The 16190-nt window shown below is 41.1% G+C and overlaps 1 protein-coding gene across 5 annotated transcripts in view; it reads right to left on the bottom strand.

The window, feature by feature from the left end:
* Nucleotides 1-16190, bottom strand: part of KLF12 (KLF transcription factor 12) — a 341692-nt gene that overhangs the window by 172668 nt on the left and 152834 nt on the right. For all 5 annotated transcript variants that reach the window (XM_054013293.1, XM_054013310.1, XM_054013302.1 and 2 more), the window contains one exon: nt 7948-8037. In XM_054013293.1, the coding sequence (XP_053869268.1) occupies nt 7948-8037 (90 nt within the window). The remainder of the gene's footprint in view (nt 1-7947; nt 8038-16190) is intronic.

Genomic DNA, 16190 nt, shown 5'->3' with positions numbered 1-16190 from the left:
ACTCTTCCTGCACTGAACCCCTCTCCGTTGATGCCATTTTGCTTTCTTACATTTGTACTGGTCACTTTTACCTGTCACACTAGTCTAAGTTAGACTGTGAGCTGCTTGGGGATGGGACCTTGCCTTTTGGTGTGTTTTATATTGTGCCATATATGCCTAGTGCACACAGTAAATAAAATAAAATAATAAATAAATAAATAAATAAAATAAGAAGAAGAATAATAAGAATAATAGTGCAGGTATTTGGAAGAAACCCATCACAATGGCCGCTAAGCATACCTTTAGCCAGATAAAAACAGAACCAAACTCAGTCACAGGATTGGGGATCATGTTCTCTGCAATGCTTCACAACAGCTCATTCAGCTACCTTGGAAAGGTGAGCAATGGCAGATAATAGTCAGTAAATTACGTTTCAGAGGATCCCAGGTCCTACTGTTAGCTGAAATTCTGGACAGCATGATGCATCTTACAGAATACAATATCCCACCTGCTTTTTTTATACCTATAAACTTGGCTAACTTGACAAAGTGCTTGTACAGTCTTTGGTATTATTGTCATTAGATAGCTCAAACAGACCCATTCTACAATTAGGAAAGCAAAACTCTTATAATTAAAAGTTGTAAAAAGGCTGGGTATTTTCGAATATTAGGGGCCTGCATCTGATCCCAGAGAAATGAATGTAAAATCCCATTGGCTTCAAGATGAACAGGATCTGGACATAGGCGGGGACACATCCAGCCTCTTTAGGCCATCACTTTTATATTAGTCTTGAATACATCACTCTTATAGACTATATTAGGGCCTGAACCTGCAAACCCTTAACATGACTGCTGTCCTGGATCAGGTCCACAGTCTGACTGACTCCCACTGGAATCAGAAAAATGCTCAACAGTAAGGGTGTTCAGGATCAGGACCTTAAATGGCCTTTGAGAGCAGGATTTGCTCTGTTTATGAAGGACTATATAAATGTATGGTTCTGTATACATGAATAATGACTCATAATCAGAATAGCATCCATATTTTAATAATACACAATAATATTTCCAGTATTTTAATGGTATATCTGGAAGTATGGCAGAAGGAAAATGACAGAAAGTAAACATATGCAATTTTCTGTGCAGGATGGGAGGATACAGGATATGTTGGTGGGTCCCTATTTGAGAAGTAGCCATATCACCATGCTAAACCTGCTATATCATTTTAAGAATAAAAAAGGAACACCAATCGCTATCTGGCTGGAGGAAAGAGTGACAAATTATAAATAAAAAGTAGCAGTATTTTTTTCTATTACCAACACAGAGAACTCACAAACACTACACTAAAATCAGTTACATGTTATCAAAAAAGTTTTACCATATAATCAACAAAAGGAAATTTGATTGGAAAGTCAAACAGGATATTAGGTATTAGGTATTAGGTCACTTTGACCTACCAAGCTGCTATTTCATCAATAATTAATATTTCAGCCTATTTTCCCTCACTTTCAATATTAAGTTATGTACATAGCTTACATGGTTTTGGTCCCAAAAATCAGATATGCAGCAAAGGAAAAGACCCCACATGCTACTCCACCATTAGAATAACAAGCAGGTGCTGCTATCTACACATATACATGCTATCAACTTTAAAATTTTGGAAATAAGATGGAATACCAGGCTGGTGGTGGTGATGGGGGGGGGAGGGGGTTATGGATAGATGGATCCCTTTCTTTCTTTCTTTCTTTCTTTCTTTCTTTCTTTCTTTCTTTCTTTCAAAACAAGGGCAAGGGTTATGGTGCATTTTCAATCACTGACCATTTTTAAATCAAGATTTGATGTTTTCCTAAAAGATCTGCTCTAGGAATTTTTGAGAGGAACTTCTACAGCCCATGGTATACAGAAGGACAGACTAGATTATCACAGTGGTCCCTTCTGGCCTTGGAAACTCTGAATCATATTAGAAGGCTAGATTGCAGCCTGTGTGATTCCCAAAGTAACCTAGCAGCAGTCATTGCTATCAAGACTATCCTGAACTATGATTCAATACAATTTTAGAGATCTATGAATTTAAAAGGGACTGTTTTGTTTAAAGCATTATTGTCATCACAAAGGCCATGCCTCCAGAACTATATAGCACTTCTGCCATGGTGAGGCAACTGTTGCAATTACCCTGGCTGCCCTAGAATTGTCACATTTGTTATTATGTATATAGCCTCATAGGTGTGCATGATATTTTACAGATATATAAGATGAGAAGATCATATGGCAGGAGGGGAAATAGACTTGGGAGAGCAATATTAGCCTTTTAGTGGGTTTTGTCATTGTAGTCATTCTTTTCAACATCCAGTCACGGTCAGCAATGGGAATAGAAATGGATGAAGCAGAAACTATGGGGTGAATTGAGGATGACAGAAATGATTTTTGAGGAGAGATTTGAGGAAAGAGAGTAAAGTGGTGAGAATGGAGGAGATTAAAAGATTTGAAAGTTGTTGAAAATTGAGAGTACTTTATTCTGTCTCTCTAAAAAACACTGATATGGTCCTTCTTTATACCTACTCCAGTAAGAAAGGACAAATAATATATATTATCCCCAATATTTTGCTTTGGGTTTTCAAATATATCCATATAAAAGAGCTGCCATATGGGTACAAGTGATACATATTACCAAAGTGATTCAGATCTATTAGATAATGTTACATAGCTTTCAAGCATCATCTAATTTGGGATGCATATGTTTCAATTTTGCATCTACAAATGCAAAAAAATTAAATCCTTTTAGCAAAATTAGGGCCTGCAAACACTTATGCAAATGTATAACTTAACTTATATTAGTATAGTTATGCATGTTCTTAAATGTTTTCAGGATCTGAGCCTTATAAACTGCAATTTGTATAGGGCTTTTATACTTCATATTCAAGCCACTTAGCACATTACATTTTAGCCCATTTTTAACATTACTTCTGTTAATTAATTCATTGGCAATACTCTGTCACTGAAATGTCTCTAACTTTTGCATGTCTCTTTAGTGCACAGTATTTTTTTTCAAACTATTTCTTGGTACAGCCTGAACGTGAACATTTTTCCTGCTGAAATGCCTCATTTTCTCCTGTAAAGAAGCTGGGTTGCTTCTTACATGTTTCTCTCTGAAGCTGGGTACTGCTAGACAAAGATTTTACTGAAGATCAAAAGATTTCAAACAGTAGGACACCAGAGAATATTAAATGATCAGCACATTTAGATTTCTAAGGTAATTTTACCAAGTTATTAGTAATACTAGCTCTTGTTCCACAGTAGGAGAGGTAATAATGAATCTTTGTTAAAGGGCAATGCAGTAGCTTTTATGTAATGCCGTCTCTTCACTTATGATAAAGTCATTAAAGCAGCACTGTGTCTTTTTGAGACCTCATACAATAATCTGCACTAAATCTCCCATGCAAAATTAAGGACAGCATTTCACTAGAAAAATAAGCATCCACTCTCGCTAATGCTGATGCTTTCCAAAAATTATAAATTTAGAATAAATCAGTAAAGCTTTTCACAGTGCAACTGCTTAACATTTTTCAAAGCAAATAGAAAATCCATTCCCCTTGCAACTCCTCTATTCCATATTCATCTGGTGTAGGGCTACCATATGTCCGTATTTCCCCGGAAATGTCCAGCTTTTTGGTCTATAAATAGCCATCGGGGGGGATTTTTAAAAATCTAAAAATGTCCGGGATTTCCCCCCGGTCGGCTATTTATAGACAGAAAAGCGGCGGCCAAGAACCGCTAGGCAGCCAAAGCCCCTTCCCGTCTCCCCCCATCCCCTGCAGCCTTACCACGCTGTCCGGCCCCACAGCTGTCTTCCCCCTCCTCCCCTGCCCTGAACGCTCCGCCCACCTGCTCCTCCCCCTCCCCTGCTTCCCGCGAATCAGATCTTCGCAGGAAGTCTGAAAAGAAGCAGGGGCAGGTGAGAGGCAGCAGCAGGTAAGCTGGGGTGGGGGGGCGCGAGGAGGAGAGCTCTGGGGAGGCACGGCCCTGGCCGAGTGGCTTCCTCGCGTCCGGGCCAAGCGGCGCCTGGCGGCCCCAGCGGCTCCGGCCCGGCTCCAGCCCCAGGGCGGCGGCCCCAGTCCTGGCCAAGCACACCAGCCCGGCGCCGGCCAAGTACCCCCAGCCCAGCTCGGGCCCCAGCAGCGCCGGCTCGGGCCGGCCCAGCTCGGGCCCCAGCAGCACTGGCCCCGGTTCTGGCCAAGCACCTCCGGCCCGGCCCCAAGCCCCGCAACCCCAGGCGGAGCTCCGGCCGGAGCGCTGCCCGATTCCTGGGCTCTTTAAAGCTGACCCTGGTCAGGGGACAGGGGGACAGGGAGGGAGGCTTGGATGGGTCGGGAGTTCAGGGGGGAGGGCTGTCAGGGGGGCAGGGGTGTGGAGAGGGGTTGGGATAGTCAGGGACAGGGAGTGGGGGGGTTAGATGGGTCTGGGGTTCTGGGGGGGCTGTCAGGGGGGCAGGGGTGTGGAGAGGGGTCGAGGCAGGCAGGGAGCAGAGGGGGTTGGATGGGTCAGGAATTCTGGGGGTCCTGTCAGGGGGTGGGGAGCAGTTGGATAGGGCACGGGAGTCCCAGGGGGTCTGTCTGTGAGCGGAGGTGTGAATATGGGGTGGGGGTGTGGATAAGGGTTGGGGCAGTCAGGGGACAGGTAGGGTTGTAGGGGGGCAGTGAGGGTGGGGGGTTCTCAGGAGGGGGCAGTCAGGGGACAAGAAGCAGGGCGGCTTAGATAGGGGGTAGGGTCTTAGGGGGCAGTTAGTGGCAGGGGTCCCAGGAGGGGCAGTCAGGGGATGAGGAGCGGGGGGGGGGCTTGGGGGTTCTGAGGGGGGCAATCAGGGGGTGGGAAGTGGAAGGGAGTGGATGGGGCAGGGCAGGGGCGGGGCTAGAGCGGGGCTCCTCCTCCCCCAGTGTCCTCTTTTTTGCTTGTGGAAATATGGTAACCCTAGTCTAGTGATCTCCATCTCCCAGGTCTTGTCTTCACTGCAGTGTTAGCTTGAGATATAACTGAATTGTTGTCCTTAACCTAACTCCCATCCACACATTTAACTCAAGTTAAATAGTGCTTTAAACTCAAGTTAGCTGGCCTGTTGGGGAGGGCTGGGATAGGCTGACTTCAAGTGTTGCTAGAGCTAGTAATATAGTGGGGATATGCAACTCTGTAAGGCTAATACAATCACTCTGTGCAGTTTGAGTGTTGTTTTGCAGTGTGACCACTCTCATGCGAATTATGGTAACTCAAGAGGAATTAATTTGCATGTAAATAACTCGAGTTAACACTGCAATGAAGACAAGCCCCCCCAAAAATCTACTTCCAAAAGTGAAATTGAAGTCAAGATAGGAGTGACAACTAAAATTGTATGCATCTTGATTGACTCAAATATGATACATTTTCCAACACACAACTATCAGAAGGCACATAAATTAATACATCATCAAAATAATAGTATTTTCCATGCTAGGTTTGAGAGTCTTATGTACTCAGGTAATCTGTATTATCATTGCAGCTGGGTATACTGGGGGACAAATTTTCAGATTTGTGTTGTGCAAGTCTATGGCAAGCGAAATCTTCAACAAATAGGATTACAGCTTTTTATGCTAACCAGTAATCCGACACCATTATCTGATTCATGCAGTAATGCACAATTTTTTTTTTTAAACAATCTTCTGACTAAGTCTGGAACCTAACCTTCAAAACCCAAAGCAGATCAGAAAACTCTAGTGACTCTGTTGCAGTTTACATTTAAAGCCCTCCTCTTCCCCCCACCTTTGCCTTCTTCAAATCCTCCCATTTCTTCAACTTCTATTCATCCATAGTTCATACTTGTACCACCTCTTTTCCCTCCAATTTTAATTTCAGTTAATTCTAGTAATACACTTCCTTTCATTATTTCATCTCACCAACAATGCAGGATTGTTTTTTATTGGTACAGTTTTCAGTGGCATGTCTAGTCTAATCTAGTCTTAAACAAACTGAGTGATGGAGTTTCCGCCGTTCTTTTAGGTGACTTAGACGGTAACCTCTTTGGAGTAGAGACCACATCTTTCTATGTGTTTCTACCGCAACTAACACAATGGAGCCCTGATCCTGACTGGGGCCTCTGGACACTATCACAATGGAAATTAATTAATTAAAATTATTTCACTGTGTAACAGTTTCCACTCAGTATCTTTTTCCTACTATACAGCCTAAATCATCACTTTCATGGCCTATCTGTTGATTGCCCCTTAAAGATTCATAAAGGTGATTTATTCTTCTGACTAGACACTACTTTCCTGCCCAAATTAGCAGTGAAGCACATAAACTTCCAAACTAAATTGTGGTCTTTGTCCAAAGCCTTAATCACTGGAAAAAGAGCAATGACGTCATTTTCTGAACATACAAAAGTCCATAAAATTTTATTTATAAAAGACCCAAGGAAATTAGGAAATCGAATAAATTGTTAATTTCCTTCTAGTTTCTAGACCCAAGTAGGTCTCCTGGTATCAAGTCACACTTTACTGAAGCATGGAACCTTTTTTATTAAGGGGACATGCAATACTTAGCATAACTATTTGCTTTTCTCTATCAAAACACATTTTACTATACTTGCTTTCTAGTCAGTATTAAGAAAGGTTCATGGTATACATGGGTTTCATGCCAGCCCTCACAGAAGTTATTAGAAAGATTGCCACTAATGAACCAGTCTTTTCAGCACATGGTTTATAAAAAGGGCCTAGTTTTGTTGCCTTCTGACCCTCCATACTGTATTGCATTATGCCATCTCCCTAGGTGTGTTGAGAGTGCTCCTGTATAACCTTTAAGAAGCTGCATGGATGAATTCCCTTAAATGGTGTCTTTCCTCTCAGAATGAAGCTGGGAGGACATTTTAGGCAACTGTTCTTCCACTTCCAAATCCTTCAAAGTGAGCCCCATAAGGCTCAATCCTTTCCCCCATATTGTTCAAAATCTAAATGAAGCCATCGGGAGAGGAACTGGAAAAACACAGGCTGAAGTGCTAGTAGCTAACAGTCATCTCTAAATCAACGAAATTACCCCTTCTGTTATATCTGCTACCTAATGAGGGCATCCATCTGCAGAAGGTTACATTGGTCTGCAATATCTGAATCCTTTTGCACTCCTCAATGCTACTGGATACCCATATAGGGACTGCCATAATAAGACAGTATCCTATCACCATCATCAGTGTCTCCATGATCATCCACACATTCCTCATTTCCAGGCTTAACTCTGCAACTCATATCCAAGAGTGAAGCAACTCACACTGAAAAAGCTCCAACTGTACAAAATGCAGTAGCCCTTCTTCTTAGAAACATTGGCTGCTGTGATTGTAACACCCTAGCATTCAACACTTGCTCTCCACTGAATACACAATCCAGTTCAAAGTCTCTGTCCCAATATTAAAGTCTTCCGTGAGGTCAGATTTAACTACCTGAGAGATCACGCCTCCTCCATGATCATAATCTCTCAAAGCAGCTGTGTTCCACCAGAATAAGGAAGCAGTTTTGCATGAAAAGCATGCAGTTTGCCAGATGGGCAGAGGAAAAAGTGATGGGACAGCTGCTACAGCAAGGTCCCCAAAATATACTACAATGTACAACATAATGTTAATAATAACAGAGAGCAGAAAGTGGCCTATTGTACTCACCACACAATTTTTATTTATTATTTTTTTGGCAGCACTTTCAAAACTTTTGCCAAGCTAAACCCAAGTAAGGATCCACACAGTTCCAGAAACTTTCAGTATATCTTCTTAGAGTACAGATTGCTCTCCACTCCCAATGGATGAGATTGGCAGTTGGCAGATGCATTTCCCAGAGAACTAGCCTCAGGAAGACAACAGAGAGAAGAGCACACCATGCTGGGGAGAAGCTGTCCACTGGAAAGTCTGGAAATGATTACCAAGACACTGAAGAGGAAAGGGGGGATTTGTCTGGAAACCTCTACTTACTCCTTGTTCAGATTCCAACAGTTCTGTTTTAACTCTGACTGCCGGCATCCCATCAAGCATTAACATTCTGTTCTCAAAGGCGTTGATGTCCTAAGTAAGGGGGAAAAAAAGAGAAGCAAGAGTCAACTTAAAAGGAAAAAAATGTTTGGCTCAGTTCACCTACAATGCTGCAGATGCAGTACCAGTTTGCTGATTTTTGCTAATTAAAATGAGAATGTTGGACCATCAATTTGCTAAATCCCACTCACAAAAGTTTGGGAATTAATGTTGTTTGGTACATAGTTACCATCAACTTGTTACTTATATTAAAAATACTGTCAACTATCCTATCAATTGCTTATATGTATGGAAACTAAATCTCTGTGAAAAGAAGAACAGGAGTACTTGTGGCACCTTAGAGACTAACAAATTTATTAGAGCATAAGCTTTCGTGGACTACAGCCCACTTCTTCTGATGCAGTGGGCTGTAGTCCACGAAAGCTTATGCTCTAATAAATTTGTTAGTCTCTAAGGTGCCACAAGTACTCCTGTTCTTCTTTTTGCGGATACAGACTAACACGGCTGCTACTCTAAATCTCTGTGGTACAGCAGGTAATAATTTTCTGATTTCTTTATTTGAAGCAGAAAGATACATATGTATCATCTCTCATTCACTGTTAAGCTATCAATAGTCACCTCCAATCCACCACTGATGCCAGCCTCTATCACCCACTTGTTACATTTTCAAACAAGCACCTTTGTGCTTTCTCCCATGCTGCCCCACAGGCTTGCGAGGAGCTTCCCATAAATATCTGCAAAACTAACTCATTATCCATCTTCAAAACCCTCCTCAAAACTCTCTCTTGCTATGATGCCTACAAAAAACTTGATAATAGTAAGACTGTTGGGCTGAGACTATCATACTAACCAACATTGTCTCATTGTTTCCTTGTACTCCCCACCCATCTGTCTTTCCCCATCTGTTGTCTCTTGTCTTATAGATTGCAAGGTCCCTCTTTTTGTTCTGTGTTTATACTGCACCAAGCATAATGGGGCCTTGGTCATTAACTAGTGGCCGCAGTTCGCTATTCCTGGCCAATGGGAGCTGCGAGCGGCCGTACCTGTGGACGCTCAGGTAAATGAAGTGTCTCGTGGCCCGCCAGGGGCTTATCCTGAACAAGCTGCGAACCAAGTTTGGGAACCCCTGTCCTAGGCCCTATGGTAACTCAAATAATTAATACTACTACTACTACTAATATATATATATATATATTAACACACACACACACACACACACACACACACACACTTCCTCTTTGTAATATTGAAAACTTCAGAGTTAGAATTGGCAGCCTTGTGTCCACACATGGAGTTATTCAGGAAGAGCAATTTCTGAATAGCTATTTCAGAATAACTTCATGTGTAGACAAGCCCTAGATCTGATGGGTGGGGGGTGGGGGAGTCCACAAATAACTGAGTAACTGTATTCCCAAATGCCTTGTTTTCATGCTAAGCTATTTTTAATGTAACAAAAGAAAAGAATGGTGTCCTTTGGAATGACAGAACAGCAACGTTAAGTGAAAGCTCAGAGATCATATTCAGGGCCAAAGCTTCACAAGTAATACTCTGCACTTCTCTAGCACCTTTCAAATGGGTATCTCAACTACTTTTACAAATAGGCACTACGCTGTGCCTTTAAGGCACAGCCCCACAGCAGTGAGTAAAAAGCTGCACCAATGAATACAACAGGGTGGATGAAGACAATTCCTCCATCTTCTTCTATATCACTGAGGGTTAGGTACAATCCATCTTAGCTACAGAAACATAATATTGCTACAACTATTTTACAAATTGGACAACGAAGGCACACAGAGGTGAAAAGTGACTTTCTCAAGGTAACACAACAAATCAGGAACAGACTTTGGAACCAAATCCTTGGGTCATGAATCCAAGCCCCTACTGTAACCACTAATCTTCCTCCTCAGTAACGTAAATCTAATGGGAAGTCTCCCTTATGTGTATTCCGCTGGCAGCCCATCAGTATAATACTCTCCAGTGCATTTATTTATTTTGAAAGCATGTGTTCATTACCATATTTCTTCATACAATTTCTTTTTATTTTACAAATTGAAAGGTGTGAAAATTGCTGCTAACCCAAGTATAGTGTCCCTTGGGGGTGAGGGTCGACAATTCCAGAAAAGCACAGCAACTTTAATTACATGGTGACCTTTGTGAAGTTTGTGGGGAAATGGACCTGACTGGGAAACTGAACATAAAGGAACACTATGAGCATGAAATTTGGTCAATTATAAAAAAAGCAAAAAATAAAAAACAGAAAAACATCTTTAAAAGTATTTTAAGTACTACACCTTCCCAAGAGTCTCAGTTTTCACAACAGTATGAGTAGTTGGGTCTTAAAAACATTTCTACCTCCCCTGTTGCTGCATAAATAACTCACAGTAAAGGGGGAAAACTATGGGCTAGTCTACACTAGAAGCACTGTAGCATGCCTAGTGAAGCACTCTATGCTGACGGGACAGCTCTCCTGTTGGCATAATAAAGACACCCCCGCAAAAGGCAGCAGCTATGTAATTGTGAGACGCTCTCTCTCTGACATAGCGCTATCCACACTGGCGCTAAGGTCAGTATAACTTATGTCATCATTGCTCAGGAGGGTGGCTTATTCAAACTCCTCAATGACATAAGTTATACCGACATAAGTGGTAATGTGTACAAGCCTGAAAACAGGAAAACGAACACGTCAGTTCTCAAGGTACTCGCCAGGGGCAGACCAATTAGCCCATTTAGGGTCCCACTGTCTTAAGCGGGGCTCTATGTAGCAGTTTGAAGGAACTGGGGGATGGGGAAGACACACTGAAATTGATTACACGTAAAATTCTCCCATATGCACCAAAGTCAACAAGCTGAACAAAACTTCCTCTATTCTTTTAATAATAATCTTAGATACTACAATAAATTACAGTTTCAGACAAAATAACTGACATTTAAAAGGCAAGCTAACTTTTTCACCTGTTCCCTACTAAGATCTCTCTCCATAATGTGGCAAGCTTAAAAATGCTGGATACAATGAAGACCAAGAAAATTAAAAATATAATGCTTTAATGTAATTTCTTTAATCATCTTTGGATACCTTGATTTTTATCAGGGGTTGGGGGAGAAGGGATTACGATACCAACAAAATAACTAAGTGAAATTGTTCCAGACTTAAAATTCCTCTTCCCAGCAAGGGTGGTGTATTGTTTACTTATCAGGAATGGATCTCATGTTCTAGGGCGCCACTTAACTTCAGTGGTTTGGATGTGGTTTAGGGTGGAGCAGCAAAGGCAGCCAGCTTGGCATTCCAAGCTCTGTAACGCTTTTATTCCACTTGCTAGGAAGTCCCTTCCCTTTCGTGATTTATAAGAAGCACAGTTTTGAGTTTTACAGCAAGATCAGGAATATAGCATAATAAAGCATCCCTTAGGCTGTTTAGTTTGTAGACAAAGAAGGATGAGCTGATATTGCTTCATATCCCTAAGGAGGTCTTATCCAAATGAAAAGAGGAAGAGACTTTCTTGTGCAGGAGGCACAAGCAGAAGGGGGTGAAAAAAAGAGACAAAGAGCGATTCAGAAAAGGCAGGTTTAATGAACTGTTAGAATCTGATTAGAGGCTAATGTCCCTTTTAGTGCTTTGTACCAATTTACAGCTGATATACTTTAACCATTTTTCCCACTGGCTGTGATAAACTCATTAGTTTTAAAAATACAAGCTAACCAGAGTATTCGAAGTTTAAAACTGATAAATCATGGAAACCTGACTAGTTCATGTATCATTTAACACATTTACATTTAACTAAACTTTCATGGCTCCCCCCTCCATTTGTTGCCTAAAATTATATTTCTTAAGAGGTAAGTTCTGCTTTTTGAGCTGTGGTCTGAAGAATGAGCATAGTGAACAGTTCTGGCTTTTGGATCATGTTTAATTTGGACTGGGAATAATCACAGAAACAGACTTCTCCCAAATCATTTATTTTTGCACTTATAACTAACTGGTTAACTTGGGACATGGTTTGCTACCTCCCAAGCAGATCTAGTCTGTATATCATAAGTAAAAATGAAATCTTTAGTCCAATATTCACATATAAACTTGCTTAACCATTTTTGAGCCGGAGAGAGAGAAAAAATAAACTGAACGCTTTTCCAAGTACCAAAAAAACCCCTCACTTGACTATTTTTGAAACAGCTGTAGAAGGAAAGTTGACTGTTGCTGAGAAGAACCTTTGAGGGTAAATTGGTTTTAAATTTGACTGAGCTATGGTGCATGCTTTTGAAAAATCACACTCAATTTTTAACAACCAGAGCTGTAGACCGGGGGAGTGTCAGGTATACTTTCCATGTATGAATGATAATTTTCTTGCATATTCAAGCACAAATAGAAAAAATATAATAAAGCAACATATTTGATAGTCATTAATGAAGCAGGGCACTTTCAAAATAATACCTATTTCTTAGATAGCATATTTTTATTGGTAGATTTCAAACCACTTTACAAGGAGGTCACTATTATTCTGACCTGAAACACAGAGAGGTGAAATGACTTGTCTAGAGTAGCCCACCAGGCCAGTGGTAGAACTTAGATCTCCCAACTCTCAGTTCAGTGCTCAATCCCCTAGACCACATTGCACTGAAGGTCTCTCAGCTGCAATCTCCTTGCTTGCATATTGGATGAGGCCAGATTCCATAGTCTTTATTTCACCATATTTGGAATATTGTATACAGTTTTGAATGCCTTGATATAGGATTTTGACAAACTGGAGAGAATTGAGAACAGAATAAAAAGAATGAAAGGATTTGAGAGGAGTGACCAGGAAAGAATGGTTTAAAAAACAAAAAACATGATGTACCTAATATGCATAGCTTATGTGAAAAAACTTGAGGTAATTTAACAAACTTCAAATATCTGATTGGTTTTAAGAGTAAAACAAGGGAGGTGTTTATGGTAGTCACATGAGAAATATGTGAAGAAAAAGTGATGAACATGAGCAAAAGAAAATATACACTGAACATTAGCAACATTTTTAACAATAAATGTGATTCAACTATGTAGTAGTGTCCTAAGGTAGAATCCTGGTTGTAAGAGTCAGCGCTTGTCTATACTACAGAGTCTTTGAAAGAATAGCTATACTACTACAATCACACCAACTGAAAGAGCTTCCTAGTGGAGATGCAGCAGAAGCCCACAGGAGTTCTGCCTGTATAACTAAACCACCTCCCCAAACATTATTATCTAAGCCAGTGGTGCTCAAACTTTTCCTGTCCTTACCAGTAGTGGAATCTGTCCATGCCCCCACTAGATTACTACACAGTTGACTCAGCAGAGGAGTTTGGGCTGACTGCAGAGCTGGGGACAGACTGGGAATGGGGGAGGAGCTGGGACTAGAGGTGGAGCTGGCCTAGGGTTGGAGAGGAAATGAGGGCAGAGCTGGGCTGTGGGGGAGGGAGCACAGAATGGAGCTGTGACTGGAGCCTGAGCTGGGCTGGGGGCAGAACAGGGACCAGAGCAGAGCTGTGGCTGGAACTGGGTTGGGGATGGAGCAGAGGGCAGAGTGGAACTGTGGCTGGAGTTCGGCTTGGGGAAAAGCAGGGCTGGGTGGTGCTCCCCCCTCACCCTCCGTGGGAGCTGGCCCAGGGCCCAGTGCGCCCCCCCAAAAAAGTTCCTCCACGCCCACTTATGGGAGCATGCCCCACAGTTTGGGGATCACTGATCTAAGCCAACAGAAGCACTCTTATGTTTGTATAGTTGCATTGACACCAGGGTTTTTGCTGGCATAGCTATGTTGGCCAGCAGTATGACATTTTCCCACATACCTAGCCAGCACAGCTATTCCGTAAAAACTTTGTGGTGTAGACTAAGCCTTACTGAGAAGTAGACTGACCAAGATACTTGTGAATGTGACACAAGAAGAAATTTTGCTCTGGCAGGGAAGCGTACATAACCTGATAGAGCAGGGGTAGGCAACCTATGGCACGCGTGCCAAAGGCGGCATGTGAGCTGATTTTCAATGGCACGCACACTGCCTGGGTCCTGGCCACTGGTCCAGGGGGCTCTGCATTTTAATTTAATTTTAAATGAAGCTTCTTAAACATTTTAAAAACCTTATTTACTTTACATACAACAATAGTTTAGTTATATATTATAAACTTATAGAAAGAGACCTTCTAAAAATGTTAAAATGTATTACTGGCACGCGAAACCTTAAATTAGAGTGAATAAATGAAGACTCGGCACACCTCTTCTGAAAGGTTGCCGACCCTTGTGATAGAGCTTTTCCATCTATGATTTCTATTATTCTAATTTGACTTCATTGTCTTCCTTAATAGATTCACCAGTCCAACCTAAACAAAGTGTTTTACCATTAAAACACATTCAGACCCCTAATTGACTCATACAGAAGCCAATAGCTAAATTTAACTCCCATTGACTTCAGGGGGTACAGGATTGGATCCTTATCCAGGAATTTTCTGTATATGTTGTAATAATACAGCTTCCTGTGAGAGCAAAGATCTTTTAGCACAAATGCATACTCAGCATGTGTGTTTGAGCCTCACTTTGAACTATATATGAGAATACCAAAGGCACTGTTTCATGGATAAGTAACAACTGGGTTTTGAAATATCTTTATGAAAAGGGCAAAATGGGACTGGATATCCTGAAAAGATAAAAGGAGATTTTTCCCCCAAAAGATTTTCCTTCAAGCCACAGCAACAAATATTCTACCCCCGTAACACAGAGAAAGCTCTGATTGAGACAGCTACAACAAAGTCCTAAAGCATGTAGGGCATCTGTCATTTACGACGACACATTTTTAAAAACCCACTTTTTTAATACTTATGAAATCATGTTATAAAATAGTACACGTCAGAGTGAACAGCCAACTATATACACATATTTTCATGTCTCAAAACCAAAAACCCTATGCATGCTGGGAGCAAACCTCTGTGTCTGCACAGGAGGAGAGTTTGCATATAGCCAGTCAGAGCATAATCAGGGGATAAGTTTGTAAATAACATCCAGCAAATGCAAATGAGATGCACAAAAGCCATTTCTGGAATTGCCATTTACTGCTATTGCCAAACAGGAGAAACAGCTCACTTGCTTGTGCTTAAAAACTGCACATAGAAGGAAGTGAGAATAGGAGCAGTTATAGGGCCAGCCATTGATTGAAATTCTTCCAAAGCTTCCCATGAAACACTCTCTCAGCCAGATGTTCAATGCCTCATGATATATTCTGGACACAGAGCTGTCACATGTCTCCAAGCCTGCAGCACCCACACTCCTCATCCTCACTTCACCTTTCCAGTGAGCATTTGCTCAGCAGCCCTACCAGTGGGTCTGTGCTGCTTTCTCATATCCTTCATTTGAACTCCTGCAGGACCAAGTACTCTGTCGGCTATTTAGAATAGAATTCCTTTGACAGATTTTCTAACCCAAGAAGAATCCAGGCTACCTCCACTTGCTCCTGAAGTGTTTTCCATTGTCTTGATCTTGGTAGAACATTCAAGTATTTCCATAATGACCTGAATGCCCGCGGTGCTGGAAAAACTTCATTTTCACCTCAGAAGTAGGATTTCCTAATGGATTATAAATGTTAGAAAATTCTTTAATTTTCACATTATAATGTAGGTTTAGATGTGGGATGAAAAACCACTCGTGTTTCCATTTTTGAAAAATGAAGCATCAGTTACTCGGGGGAGGAACAGCATAAAATTTGTCAGATTATTTGTATTTAAACCTAAAGGAATAAATAACTTTTAAGAGAAGTAATTTTGGAGGCCTAATCACTGATTGTGAACCTCTTAATCAGCTTTCATGTCTGCAGAGCTTGCTTCTTTATTCCAGTCACATTTAAGCAAGTTTTCAGTGAAATATTATAATTTCTTGATGCAGTCTTTGATTCTTCATTTCATTCGTCTTTCAAAGTTTTCAATCATCTTGCAAATCTTAATCTTGTTCTTGAATATTCAAAATTATCTCCAGATGAAAATTTCAACAACATTCCTTTTACAGTTTTCTGCCCTTTTTCTTTGATTCTCGTATTAGAGACATCATTAGTCTATTCATAGCTGGACCCTGTTTTTCCTGCTGCACTGCAATCTTTTATCAATTTTTCCAGATATGTATATTTATTATTATACTGAAAAGATCAATGGAACTTTAATATAATGAGACTTTTATAGGTTTTCCACTATTAGTGGAAATATTG

Source organism: Malaclemys terrapin, chromosome 1, assembly GCF_027887155.1.
Source record: "Malaclemys terrapin pileata isolate rMalTer1 chromosome 1, rMalTer1.hap1, whole genome shotgun sequence".
Taxonomy (NCBI): Eukaryota; Metazoa; Chordata; order Testudines; family Emydidae; genus Malaclemys; species Malaclemys terrapin.
Note: the sequence above shows the minus strand (reverse complement) of the source record. Positions and strands in the feature narration are given on the sequence as shown.